This window comes from Rhinoderma darwinii, chromosome 1 (assembly GCF_050947455.1).
Source record: "Rhinoderma darwinii isolate aRhiDar2 chromosome 1, aRhiDar2.hap1, whole genome shotgun sequence".
In the NCBI taxonomy this organism is placed as follows: domain Eukaryota; kingdom Metazoa; phylum Chordata; class Amphibia; order Anura; family Rhinodermatidae; genus Rhinoderma; species Rhinoderma darwinii.
Window position 1 is genome coordinate 599,173,913 of NC_134687.1, and position 15,164 is coordinate 599,189,076.

The window sequence follows — 15,164 nt, forward strand, 5'->3', positions numbered from 1 at the left end:
GTGCTAAGTGTGTAACCTTTTTTTGTGTGCGCTGTACTTTTGTGAATTAAAGGTGGTATTTCATCAATGATGATAGCTTGTCTTTTGTTAAAAAATGTCACCAATGATATAGCCCGATATTGCTTGAATATGCCACTAATGCCCAATAGTCAGGGGTTCAACCACTTATACCTAGAATAAAATGGCAGCGGGACTGGGAAAGAGCTGTACCACTTCTTATCCCATCAACTTTGATCAGCTTTTTCTGGGTGGCCGTATATGTTATAATTTTACGACGTGAAAAACTGACGTTCATAGTTAGGGTCAGTTCACACAGAGTTCTTTGGCACTGCTGTTGATATGGAAACTATGTCGGAATCAGCGCCAAAAAACTGCTGAAATTGCCACCCGATTCATTTCAACGGGAGGCAAAGGCGTCTTTTTCCAGGGTGGCTTTTGGCCGCTCGTGTAAAAAAAAAAGTGCCATATCTTTATCTTTTCTTGCCAAGGTTTCCACTTCTGATCTCCCATTGAAACCAATTGGAGGCAGAAAAAACCTGTGGCGCTAGTTTCTGATAGTTTTTCGCTGAGTTCTTTGCTCGTGGTCATTGCATTAGCTTCAATGGCCGCGGGCAAAAAAAAGACAGAAAAAAACTGCGGCGCTCGTTTCTGAGCGTTTTTCACTGCATTGTTTGCCCAAATATAGTCATATAATTATATAGCCATGTAATCAGTATATACTAATGTATCTTGTAAGAATGATAATATCAGCCATTACTGATGTAATTGTGTACAGTTCTTCGTGATACTGTTTAGCATTAAAATCATGAATATATTTTACTAGCAATACCCTGCCTGACCACTTGCTGTGCTGTTAAGTGGAAACATGTCCATTAACACTAGAGAGCACACGGCTCCTAAACTCTACAATGCCACCAAGTGGTATAAAAATGTATAACAAGTTTACGTCTGCTTGTTGCTCATCTGCTGTGCTTGAGGAGCTGTCCGGTAGACTGGTAGAATTGGTACTAATAAGATCAGGATTGATACGCAATTGCACAATTTTTATTGTTAAATCGTATTGTACTGCATGCTGATTCTAAAACCACATTATTGGATGATACCCTAAACTAAAACACTGTCATCTACTTATAAGATTTCCACTGTACAAGGGTTAATTATTAAGTGATAAAATGGTATCACTCTGTTATAAGATGAAAGAGATGACATTTTTTAGAACTGCCCTTTGAGACAAGGGTTGCCTGTGAATAGTGAATAGGTCTACCTTAAAGGAGGGGTCCACTTTGGACAGAATGGTCTCCTGATAATAAGATAATCACAAGGTTTCCTGCTGATTGGACCTCCACCGATCAGCTGTAATCTCTGTGGGAATCGGGCAGTCACTTTTCAATTCCCCTTCAGCACCACCACAGGAGAAATAACGCCATTACACAGCTCTCACAGAATTTGATGGGCTGTTCATGTAATGTATGGACGTTTCAAGTCCTCCAGAGCAAGAGATGCTCTTTGTATCTACTGTCAACTCTAATAAATGAGGGCCCTGAATGGGAAGCTCCCCACTTTTAACTCAGAATTCCCTATTAGGGTGTTTATAAATGGATTTAGTGGATTTGATTTTGTTAAGAGGGTCTTTGAAGTTTAGAGCATTAAAGGGATTTTCCAAGAAATTATAAGCCCATTCTTAGGATTGATGGAGGTCTAATCACACCTATTAATAATTGTCCCTACATGGTCACTCTTCAGTGCATGCGGCTTTGCTTGGCACTTCAGCTCAGCACCACGGCACTCTGTTCTGCTAGTTTGGTAGTGTTGTTGGACGGACCCCCAATAATCACAAATTAATGGCCTGTTCCCAGAAAACCCCATTAAGATAATGCAGCAGATTTACCTGCAGTCCTATGAAAAACCCTGGATAACATATTGTGATGTCACCATGAATTGTACCAAATGACAAACTCAGCTCCGCTACATTGGCATAGTATGTCTGCTTTTCACTGTCTCTTTTCCTTAATGTCGGTTCTTTCAATGCGAGTATATGACACAGCATAACAAATAGACGCTCTGATCCAAAACCCATCTCCTCCTACCCACTTAGGCTGTCACAAAGGTCACTGTATTGAGCTGGATGATGTCATTGGTTGTTCTGGAGTGGCTGACTCATGTGAGAACAATAGCTTTCTATCTCTGCACTTGGGACCCATAAAATGAGAGTAATTGGATATGGAGAAGTTCTCCTCCTGGGATTGCTAGCAGTAGAAAGTTGCTCATGTGGACAAGTTTAGTAAGATATGATTTAATTTTGCATTGCTCATATCTGGTCTGTAGGTCTGTCTTCAGATATTTGTCAAGAATTTGCATATGTTAGAATTCAGCAAAATATTATGTAGCAGAGCTGAATATGTCATTTTAGGGTTTCTTGTGTATTCAGTAATAACTGAAGGAACAGGGGGTGTCTGAAATTACAAAACCGGATCTGCTTTATTTCCATGAACAGCGCCACTCAGGTCTATAGGTTGTGCTTGGTATTGCAGCTCATTCAAGTGAATACCAGATACAGCTAAGGGTGGTGCTGTTTATGGAATTAAAGCCGACTCTTTATTTCTAATCCCTTATATACTCCTTAATTTAAGTGAACTGAGTAGATTTACCTGCTATGCTATGGCAAATGAAAGATGGTGATATCTACAACTATCAAACTCAGCTCTGTGTATAGTGGGTATGAAAAACACGTTTATCTGTATTAATTGTATGGACATTAGAATGTCTCTTAAATTATTCTTGGATGAGTAGAAAAACATTAGGTTTTGTCTCACTTTAATTAAAGGTATAGTAAATGATCAAAATCTATTATCAGAACAACACTGTACAATTCACTTTAATGCATTTCATTTACTAAATAAATAAATAAAAAAAGAAATAATTGCCCCTCCATTAAGTAGGTGGGTATAAGCCAATAAAACAAGAAACGGGATCTACATCCCCACGTAGTGGCAAACTGTGGTAAGTTCAAGCTAACATAAAGAGATAAGTAATAAAATGAGGATAATATATAATATTATGCATTATACTATATATGCATTGACCATCGTCAAAAGACTACTAAATGAACACATATTACACTTGAAAAAAGTATTACTTCCATCCACATATATGACAATTTCCAATTAATCACCCAATGGGCGGGGATAGAGTTGTGATTAATTTACTTAATTCAATTAGATACATAATAGTTTGGACTCTTTATAAAAAAATTAAAATAAATATATATATATATATATATATATATATATATACAGAAGATAAAAGATGTGCACAGAAAACATAGGGCCCCATAGCAAAACTAAGACTGGGCCCTGCTGAGAGCTCCCCCTTGTGGAGAAGTTACATGTCTCCTATACTTCAGCTGCGTTTGACATATAGGGATCCAAATCCCAAACTTCCCTTCACACAGTCATAAAGATAAATGATAAACAAGTGGTCCCTATGTAGAGATCTCAGGAACCATGACTTGTGTCTGACTGTTCATAGTCCTTGTAGGGACACTGATCCAAGGAGAGAAGCGGCCGCAGTGAAATATGAACCTAAACTTTGATGCGTTGTGTCTCATCCTCTGCCTGGATCTGCTTCTTTTCACCATGTTTCAACAGTTGAACTAAGGCTGCAAGTAGCGGAGCTTGAGATCTCATTTTGGGGGCCATTTTGAACATTAAAGGGGTAATCCGAGATTTTAAAATTGATGGCCTATCCTTAGGATAGGTCATTAATATAAGATCAGTGTGGGTCCGACTCTCTGGATCCCTTCTATACAGCTGTTTGAAGTGGCCGCTGCATTCTTATGAGCGTTGTGGCACCTTTCATTGTTTACATTGATTTAATTTCTGTTTGTATGTGCACAAACTATTACATTGGTGGCGGCTGTGGAAAGTATTGCAGCATTGTCCCATACATCCCGTACAAGCGCCACTGTCCCATACGAGAGCCGCAGCACAGCTGATCCGTGGGGGTCCAAAAAGTCAGACCCCCACTGATCTAATATTGATGGTCGAGATAACCCATCTAATCTATCTATCTATCTATCTATCTATCTATCTATCTATCTATCTATCTATCTATCTATCTATCTATCTATCTATCTATCTATCTATCTGTCTGTCTGTCTGTCTGTCTGTCTGTCTGTCTGTCTGTCTGTCTGTCTGTCTATCTATCTATCTATCTATCTATCTATCTATCTATCTATCTATCTATCTATCCAGGGGCTTAACTAGGAAAGACTCGGCCACATAGCAAACTTTAGACAGGCCCCCCTCCCCTGGGTGCCACACAAACCCCCTTGTAGATAGTGCCTCCCTGTAGATTCTACCACACAGCGCCCCCCTGTAGAGAGCGCCATACAGCCCCCCTGTAGATAGCGCCATACAGTCCCCCTGTAGATAGCACCATACAGCCCTCCTGTAGATAGCGCCATACAGCCCCCTCTGTAGATGGTGCCATACAGCCCCCCCTGTAGATAGCACCATACAGCCCCCCTGTGCACCATACAACCCTCCTGTAGAGCGCGCCATACAGCCCCCCTGTAGATAGCGCCATACACTCCCCCTGTAGATAGCGCCATACAGCCTCCATGTAGATAACACTATACAGCCCCTCTTGTACATAACGCTATACAACCCCCTCTGTAGATTACATCATACAGCCCCCCTGTAGATAGCGCCATACACTCCCCCTGTAGATAACGCCATACAGCCCCCATGTAGATAACACTATACAGCCCCTCTTGTACATAACGCTATACAACCCCCTCTGTAGATTACATCATACAGCCCCCCTGTAGATAGCGCCATACACTCCCCCTGTAGATAGCACCATACAGCCCCCCTGTAGATAATGCCATACAGCCCCCTGTAGATTGCGCCATACAGCCCCACACAAGTAGATAGCGTCATACAGCCCCCTCCCTGTAGATAATGTCATACAGCCCCCCCTGTATGTAACGCTATACCGCCACGCCCTGTAGATAATGCCATATAGCCCCACTGTAGATAACGCCTTATAGCCCCCTGTAGACAACGCCATACAGCCCCCATGTAGATAACACTATACAGCCCCTCTTGTACATAACGCTATACAACCCCCTCTGTAGATTACATCATACAGCCCCCCCTGTAGATAACGCCATACAGCCCCAACCCCCCCCCCCAAAAAAAAAATCCACAGGATAAGGGATACATGTGTGATCGCTTGGGGTCCGACCGCTGGGACCCCCAGCGATAAGGAGAACGGGGGACCAAAAGTACCCCGAAGTGCTCCGTGAGAAACCTTCCGGGGTCTGTGTCCGGCAGCTCAATAAAAATGAAAGAAGCGCCGACCTCGCATGCGCACAAGCGCGACCGGCACTCCATTCATTTCTACGGAGCTGCCGGACACAGACACCGGAAGTCCGAGGTTTCTCCTGGAGCACTTCGGAGGACTTTCGGTCCCCCCGTTCCCCTTATCACTGGGGGTCCGATAGGTTGGACTCCCAACGACAACACATGTATCCCCAATCCTGTGGATAGGGGATACATGTGTTTTGTGGGACAACCTCTTTAATGGCAGAGCGGGGAGATACCTCCCTGCTCTGCCATAGTGTTCAGTGGCGTCGCTATCGCTGTAGCAGCCATAATGGTTGCTAGCAGAGCCTCCGGCCATGGGGGAGCCCGTGTCGGCGGGCGGCACGGGTCCCCTCATGCCGTTTGCCCCCTAGCAGCCGCTATGGCTGCTACAATGGTAGTTACGCCACTCTATCTATCTATCTATCTCTATTTATTTATTTTTTTTAAAAAAGTATTATTAATAGTAATAATAGTACACCTTGTATTTTACCTGATAGTCCTGATATGTCGACTTTTGGCAGATGACGCGCCTTGAGCACCACCACTGTTAAGGTGTTTGTAGTTGACTGGTAACACAGAGAGATCAGCAATTCTCCGCGTCCTGCTGACTTCTACAAGTCAATACAAGACATCCGTTTATACAGGCAGAAACACATATTACTGAGCAAATACTCATCAAATGAACCACATAACAGTAGTAAGTAACATGCAACTATGCCACGAACATGTCAAGCTCCAATTCCTTTACTTATTTAATGATCATAAAAAATATATAATTATGTAATAATACATTAACATACTATTCTAAGTCAAACCTAAACATTCCGGTCTTACAATTCTAGGTTTCCTTTGTATGGAGGTCATTATAATCTGTTCCTATGGAGCCCATTCTCTTCTGGAAGGGAGTAATATCTATTGTGCTGACTCTCCTCTCCCGGACAGACAACCACATTCCCTTCAGAGACCTGGTGGGAAGCAACTGCCTGGGAATGATTCATTGTGGGCAGTCTCCTCCCTACAGGTTTCTAGAAATGATTTAGATTGGGCAGTCCCCCCCCCCCACTTGCAGGTTTCTAGAAAGTATTTAGGATGGGCAGCGACCTCCCTGCAGGTTTCTAGAAATGATTTAGCATGGGCAGTCACCTCCCTGCAGGTTACTAGAAATGATTTAGGATGGGCAGTCACCTCCCTGCAGGTTTCAAGAAATGATTTAGGATGGGCAGCCACCTCCCTGCAGGTTTCTGGAAATGATTTAGGATGGGCAGTCTCCTCCTTGCAGGTTTCTAGAAATGATTTAGGATGGGCAGTCACCTTCCTGCAGGTTTCTAGAAATTATTTAGGGTGGGAAGCCACCTCCCTGCAGGTTTCTGGAAATGATTTAGGATGGACAGCTACCTCCATGCAGGTTTCTGGAAATGATTTAGGATGGGCAGTCACCTCCCTGCAGGTTTCTAGAAATGATTTAGGATGGGCAGTCACCTTCCTGCAGGTTTCTGGAAATGATTTAGGGTGTGCAGCCACTTCCCTGCAGGTTTCTAGAAATGATTTAGGGTGTGCAGCCACTTCCCTGCAGGTTTCTAGAAATGATTTAGGGTGTGCAGCCACTTCCCTGCAGGTTTCTAGAAATGATTTAGGGTGTGCAGCCTCCTCCATGCAGGTTTCTGGAAATGATTTAGGATGGGCAGTCTCCTCCTTGCAGCTTTCTAGAAATAATATAGGATGGGCAGTCACCTCCTTGCAGGTTTCTAGAAATGATTTAGGATGGGCAGTCACCTCCCTGCAGGTTATTAGAAATGATTTATTATGGGCAGCCACCTCCCTGCAGGTTTCTGGAAATTATTTAGGATGGGAAGCCACCTCCCTGCAGGTTTCTGGAAATTATTTAGGATGGGCAGTCACCTTCCTACAGGTTTCTAGAATCCATTTAGGGTGGGCAGTCACCTCCCTTCAGGTAGCTAGAAATTATTTAGGACGGGCAGTGACCTCCCGGCAGGTTTCTAGAAATTATTTAGGATGGGCAGCGACCTCCCTGTAGGTTTTTAGAAATGATTTAGGATGGGCAGCTACCTCCATGCAGGTTTCTAGAAATGATTTAGGGGGGCAGCCACCTCCCTGCAGGTTTCTAGAAATGATTTAGGATGGGAAGCCACCTCCCTGCAGGTTTCTGGAAATGATTTAGGATGGACAGCTACCTCCATGCAGGTTTCTGGAAATTATTTAGGATGGGCAGTCACCTTCCTACAGGTTTCTAGAATCAATTTAGGGTGGGCAGTCACCTCCCTGCAGGTAGCTAGAAATGATTTAGGACGGGCAGCGACCTCCCGGCAGGTTTCTAGAAATTATTTAGGATGGGCAGCGACCTCCCTGTAGGTTTTTAGAAATGATTTAGGATGGGCAGCGACCTCCCTGCAGGTTTCTAGAAATGATTCATGGTGGGCAGCCACCTCCCTAAAGGTTTTTAGAAATTATTTAGGGTGGACAGCCACCTCCTTGCAAGCTTCTAGAAATGATTTAAGGTACGCAACCACCTCTCTGTGGGTTTCTATAGTGGAAGTAGCTGCTTGCTCTCCTTCCTGAGAGAATAGTTTTCCTTGGAGACCCTTTTTCCCCCAATATACAAAGCAAGTCAAATATAGCAAAGGAACTTCAGATAAGTGAATGTTGACCAGTACTTTGAACTGCCATACTGGGGGCCATGTTGTCTTCGTTGATAACAATGACCTGGATCCAAACAATGAATATATAAAAATACCTAGAGATTAAGAGGCCACGTTGAGGGGATTCTGTTAATTACAGTAAGGAGCTCATACAATATATTATGAGCTAAGGAAAATGCAGTTATTATCGTCTCAAGACCAAAATGTCAAAATAACTGACCAATAAACAAACAAGATAACAATAATTAATGTAATAATTTGGTGTCTTACCCTGACGTTCCTCTTATTGATCTCCCTGTTCATCAAAACTCTTCCATCAGAAAGCTCAATCCCAGAGAGCGGGAAGTGGACCTCTCCAATGACATCATCTCTTGAGAACCTGTCAAAGCTCAAGATGATGAAGTGGAGAACTAGATCTTGCACCTGGCTGTAGGGGATTCCATAGAATGTAAAGGTCTCATCGAAGGCTGGGTCAAGGGTCTTCCGGAGGACTCTTGTCTTTACCTTGTGCTTTTTCTCTGGAAGGATGGTCATTTTTATGTAAGGATCAGATGTCATTGATTGTTCGTCCATAGCTGGAAGAGATCTGGCTTCTTTGATGTTCACCACAAATGCCTTCTTCTCAAAGTTGTACTCTAAGGAGAAGAAGAGCGTTCCCAGCTTATCTTGTTTCTCTGCAGATGATAGAGAAGAGGAGGAATTGATACTCTCGGGAGATATTGAATTCTTGTCTTTTTCTGGTAATTGAGGCTGTGAAAAATCCTCCAGATCCGGAGAACTCCTCACTTTATTTCCTTTAGGAAAATTGCCATTCAAGTCTCTTTTCTCCAAGTCAAGGTGAAGTGATGTCTTTGATATGTGTGACTTGGACGATAATTCCGTCTTTTCGTCTGCCCCGAATTTCTTTTTGTTGTTTAGATTTTCAGGGTAGATGTTGACTCCTTTCAACACGTGGACAAATTTATAAGGAGGAGTTTTGTTGGATTTGGTGGATTTGCGCTGGCAACAGATCCAGGAAAAAAGAGAAACTGTAAACACAAGGCCAAACGCACCTATGAGTCCAACCATCGTGGGGATTTCGGCTGTAAAAATAAACATAAAGAAAGCAACAATTAACATGAAAAGACCAAAAACCAAGTCAACTGTAACATCAATTCACCATCTTTATAGAGCGACACACATATTTTATTTCAGTAAAGGAAACTAGATAATATGCTCCATCTGCTGGTGACTTGGGGCGTTACAATAAATTATATTGTTGCACAACGTGAATATACAGATGTAGTAGACTGAAAATGTCGATGATTGAATTTCCTTTAAGATAAGATACAGATGTACTATGAAAAACTATATGATGTGTTAGAACAAAAGAGAAACTCGCCTCTACTACATCTGTATAATTTATGAGTTTATCACAGAATGACAAAAAAAAACATCAAATCATGAGTTATTTTTGTATATTTAATATCAAGACCAGCTGTTGTTAACAAAAAATGTCTCATTATATTAAAGAAATAACACAATCTAAGGAAGTGTCACCTCCTCCGTGCTCTAATATTATCATATCCAGTTCATGAGTAAGTTTATAAACACATGAAAACAAAACCTTCAGCTATCAGATCATTATAAAATAGTGCAATATATTAATGGGATCGCAATATAGGCCATGTTCTGTGCAGTCATAATAATAACTAGAAAAAAATGATACGGATGTAGCAGAACAGCGTTGGCCAATGGGCCCAATGATTAATGGTTTGCACAGGTCTATAGTTTGCGATGGGCACAAGAGGAACAGTGAATGGAAAATGCAGCTTTGTTGCAACTATTTGCAAAATATGTTTACAGATATAGTAGAGCTGAGTATGTCAATATGATAGAGTTATCTTGAGCTTTTAGCACAACTTTAGCTCATCTATCTATCTATCTATCTATCTATCTATCTATCTATCTATCTATCTATCTATCTATCTATCTATCTATCTATCTATCTATCTATCTATCTATCTATCTATCTATCTATCTATCTATCTATCTATCTATCTGTCTGTGTGTCTATCCATCCATCCATCCATCCATCCCATATTTATCTACAGTATCTATCTATCTATCTATCTATCTATCTATCTATCTATCTATCTATCTATCTATCTATCTATCTATCTATCTATCTGTCTGTCTGTCTGTCTGTCTGTCTGTCTGTCTGTCTGTCTGTCTGTCTGTCTGTCTGTCTATCTATCTATCTATCTATCTATCTATCTATCTATCTATCTATCTGTCTGTGTGTCTATCCATCCATCCATCCATCCATCCCATATTTATCTACAGTATCTATCTATCTATCTATCTATCTATCTATCTATCTATCTATCTATCTATCTATCTATCTATCTATCTATCTATCTATCTATCTATCTATCTGTCTGTCTGTCTGTCTGTCTGTCTGTCTGTCTGTCTGTCTGTCTGTCTGTCTGTCTGTCTGTCTGTCTGTCTGTCTATCTATCTATCTATCTATCTATCTATCTATCTATCTATCTATCTATCTATCTATCTATCTACCTACCTACCTACCTACCTACCTACCTACCTATCTATCTATCTATCTATCTATCTATCTATCTATCTATCTATCTATCTATCTATCTATCTATCTATCTATCTATCTACCTACCTACCTACCTACCTACCTACCTATCTATCTATCTATCTATCTATCTATCTATCTATCTATCATCTATCTATCTATCTATCTATCTATCTATCTATCTATCTATCTATCTATCTATCTATCTATCTATCTATCTATCTATCTATCTATCTATCATCTGTCACCAAACAACCATGTTAAGCATTTAATATTTGTGTAATCTAAACATTTACATTCATTTTTAACCATTCACTGAGTATTTGCTGACTACTAGGGTGTGTTATACTATATTGTTGTCTATAGTTCCATGATATGGGTGGGAGAGAGGTGTGGTGTGTAACAACAATGATCGATTTTTCTTTGGCTGCCTAACATCTTCTCTCTTATTATATTACATATATATATACACATGCTGTGCAGATTGGAGTTTGTCAAGTGGCACAATGCTAGGTAAACCGATTACATTATCCATAACTCAATAGAGTTATCCCAGTTATACAGTCACAAAGCATTGAATAGCAAATTTAGCTCTGCTACATGTGAAGTATATATATAATGTCTAGAGTTGTGGCAACACTTTCCTTTACCTGGGGAAAAAACTTCAGTTTACTGCTTTAACCTTACATCTAAATACCCTGGCTAAAGTCTATCTATCTATCTATCTATCTATCTATCTATCTATCTATCTATCTATCTATCTATCTATCTATCTATCTATCTATCTATCTATCTATCTATCTATCTATCTATCTATCTATCTATCTATCTATCTATCTATCTATCTATCTATCTATCCATCCATCCATCCATCCATCCATCCATCTATCCATCCATCTATCCATCCATCCATCTATCTAGTCCACCGTCCAGCAGCACCAGCTTAGAATATGGATGGGTGCACGCCTTGGGAAACCGATCAAGATTCCAAATCTTCCAATATGTGTCCAAATATAGGCAGCACCCCAATTCAAAGGGAAAAAAATATTGCTTTTAATAGCTCTCGTGCAATGTTTTGGCTCTATGTAGGGAGCCTTTTTCAGGCATCATATCTACAGTATCTATCTATCTATCTATCTATCTATCTATCTATCTATCTATCTATCTATCTATCTATCTATCTATCTATCTATCTATCTATCTATCTATCTATCTATCTATCATCTATCTATCTATCTATCTATCTATCTATCTATCTATCTATCTATCTATCTATCTATCTATCTATCTATCTATCTATCTATCTATCATCTAATTATCTCAAAGTTAAACACAATGAAAGCCTTTCCCCATCTTGTTACTGAGGGCTGCCAGATAGAGTTTGTCTGGTGCCCACACAGCCCACTCCTTGGACAGAACACAGCTCAGTAAGCCTTATCTCGTGCCGAGGAGAACAGAACTGGAACATACTCTGAGGGAGGGGGTGCTGTGGCTGATACTGGAGCTGTGGTGTATATAGTCCATGAAGGTTGACTGTTGAATGGTTACATAGTGTGATATACATGGTCATGGAGCTGGTTGATGATAAATATGTCTATCAAGTCCCATCCCAGTTTGATGTTCTAAAAAAAATAAGCCTGCCATATAAGTGCACAGTGTTATCCGAGTATTCAAATATAGGGTCACAGGGCAACAATGGGGACGATTATGTAGGATTCTTCATTTACAAAGGCATCAAAGAGAATGAGCCCAGGGGAAGGGGGGTACGTACAAGACGCTCAAGCATTAACTCTTTCATGTATATACCTATAGATTGTGTAACTAAAACCAATGTTCTGGCTCAAACTTTAACCCCTTTGTGGACATATCCCTTTATAATACACTAGGTCACTTCCATGAGTCCATGGCATTGTAATCATCATGGACCCATTGACAATGAGTCAATGTACATCTGCCAAACTTTTTATGCCAAGACCGCAGTGGAGACTACTGAAAATATATTTATATAGGAATCGGGCACACCAATATGCAGGTTGCTTATTGTGTCTGCATGGGTGGAGAGGTATTTAGTCTAGCTTTTCTTTTAAATGGAAAGTATCAAACTTTTAACATATCCATATAGATAGAAGGCTATGCTTATAGCTACAGTCATCTGCTAGGCAAAGTAAATACTGCAATAAAAAAGTCCTCATACATAATTCCAATGTGTGGGTTCCCCTTAACTAGAACATAAGCCCCCTACACTCTTTAACCAGAAGAGACAGTATTTTCCTTTGTTCATCATTGAAGTGGGTCATGTTCTTTACCATGACTTCAGTAAAGAAATCCTTGTATAGTGGAATAGGTGACATATTGTTGTGTTACAAATGAAGTAGCCTTTAGTGCGATGCGTCTCTGACAAAAAGGTGTAGGTGTCAAAAAGTATTGCATGTTCATGTTTTTTATGTAAATAGAACAAGAACACCATTATAATAGCTAGATTGCTAAGTAAAGTAAATTCTGCAACAAAGACGTCTTCATATGTATGTGGAATATACTGGACTGTAAATCAGCTTTGGAAGTAAAGTATGTGATGCTTTTTACCACAACTACAGTAAAAAGACTGAAGAATAACATATATTTTACAAATTACAGCTACTGTAAAGTTGGCCCATTGTGCCACTGCATGTAGAGCAGAATTTAATGCACCTTCTGTTTTCAACAATATCAATAGAACAAATCATGAACATCATGACGACCACCCTCACACCTAGCGTGCCATCTAAAGTAAATGCTTCAGCAAAGACGACTACATCTGAGGTTCCATTGTAGTTGTGCTCTTACTTTCATAAGTAGTCAGTACTGTATGTTCCTTATATTGAAGAATGCAAAGTGACTGACTCTTAAGCTACACATTGAGAACCCTCATGCAACTTGACCACTTCTATCATCAAGCTTCTCATCTCATGGATATTGTGCTTCACTCAATGGTCACACCCTGGACTTCCCTGCCCCACCTACATCTCCAAGTCACTATTCGTCTCATCCCCACACCCTAACCATATACATCGAAGGCTAAACACATGCCATACATTCACCTACACAATCCATAGATCTGTCGAATTTACAGATATTCCTATTAAAAGTGAGTAACTTTATGACAGTCATTTCAGCTGTTCTCCTGGTCTCCATAGACTTCTAGATGTTCCATACACTACGTTCAGCGAAGCTATTTTTAGTTGTCGATAACGCATGACGTCATTGAGGCAGGATGAATTAACACTTTACATTTCCATGCAATGAATCATGATTCAACGGTTTAATACGAGGCAGGATGAGTCTTGTCCTTCTGCAATGGAGTCAAAGAATACAACTGACTTCTCTTACTCGTAAATGGAATGAAAACCCAGATAAATCAATAACAATGTCATTTCCTACATCCCCAAAACTTCTGTCCAACCTTCAACCATCAACCTAATTCTATATTCATCAATACTACATTGCAGAAACCTATACATTTCAAGGCACATCCTGTAAACTTGCATGCATAGGTCTCTTAGTATGAGAATGCCAGTCATCTGGAAGCCCCACACCCCTCTTGAGATGGCGTATATAACAATTATAGCATGAAATTAAGACCAGTCCTTAATAAAGACTTCACAATAGGTAGCAAGGAGTATAAATGAACCTCTATATAGTCCATACAAGGCACTACGCAGGAAATATCACATACAATACCACCCACTTACTTGACTCTATCTCTCATTGGAATGTAAATACAGTTATTCCCAATGCTACTTCTTATCAAATTGCTACTTAAAAAAATATATTTAATTAGATGACCCCAAAAAAACTTTAGAACTTGCTTACCATAAGCCTCCCCACTGCTGGAAATGACTGGAGCCATGTTTCCAGCTCCACTGTCCAAGGTGCTGAAATCTGTTCTGTAGGTTTTCTGCTGTTCTCCTCTTGCAATGAGCAGCCTGAGAAAATGGCAGAGAGAGAGAAAATGTGACTGTATCCAGTAGATGTGAGTGTGAGGAGGGGCGGACTGGCTTTCCTGACTGCAGCTCACCTCCTGCTCTGCTCCAGCTGCAGACAGGGCTGCTGGCCAAATTGACGCAATGCTGACGCTACAAGGCTGGAATCAGCACCTTCCTCCTCCTTCTCTCCGGAGATCTAGCGGATGCTTATCAATTATTTTAACTGCCTGGGATTAGCTCACACTTCCTTGGATACAGGCAGAAAGGGAGAGGAATGGTTAAAAAGCATGCTTGTCTGTTTCAGACATAAAGACAAATGAATTTGCAAGTACATTCCACGGCAATACTAGATCTAGTATAGTAAATGCATATAAAACAAAATAAAACATGTCACCAAACAGCAAAAACAACTAAACAAACAAATGTACACATACTGTATATACATGTATACCATACTTATAACGATGGTATGTAAAACATTAAAAAAAGAAAGCGTAGATCAAGGTAGTAGAAGCCTCCCCACCCCCCACACCAAGTTATAAGCCAATGATACACAGCTTTACTATGACCTTTGAAATTGATGGGCACCCAT

At 40.5% G+C, this 15,164-nt stretch overlaps 1 protein-coding gene across 1 annotated transcript in view; it reads right to left on the minus strand.

Annotated features, from left to right (window-relative positions):
• SYT4 (synaptotagmin 4) overlaps positions 1–14,813 on the minus strand; it is a 29,976-nt gene extending 15,163 nt beyond the window's left edge. Inside the window, exons 1-4 of the mRNA XM_075840609.1 lie at positions 14,665–14,813; positions 14,460–14,572; positions 8,300–9,111; positions 5,863–5,983 (exon numbers count right to left, since the gene is read on the minus strand). Coding sequence (XP_075696724.1) covers positions 5,863–5,983; positions 8,300–9,111; positions 14,460–14,496 — 970 coding nt within the window. The 5' untranslated portion in view covers positions 14,497–14,572; positions 14,665–14,813. The remainder of the gene's footprint in view (positions 1–5,862; positions 5,984–8,299; positions 9,112–14,459; positions 14,573–14,664) is intronic.
• Positions 14,814–15,164: the final 351 nt, after the last annotated feature.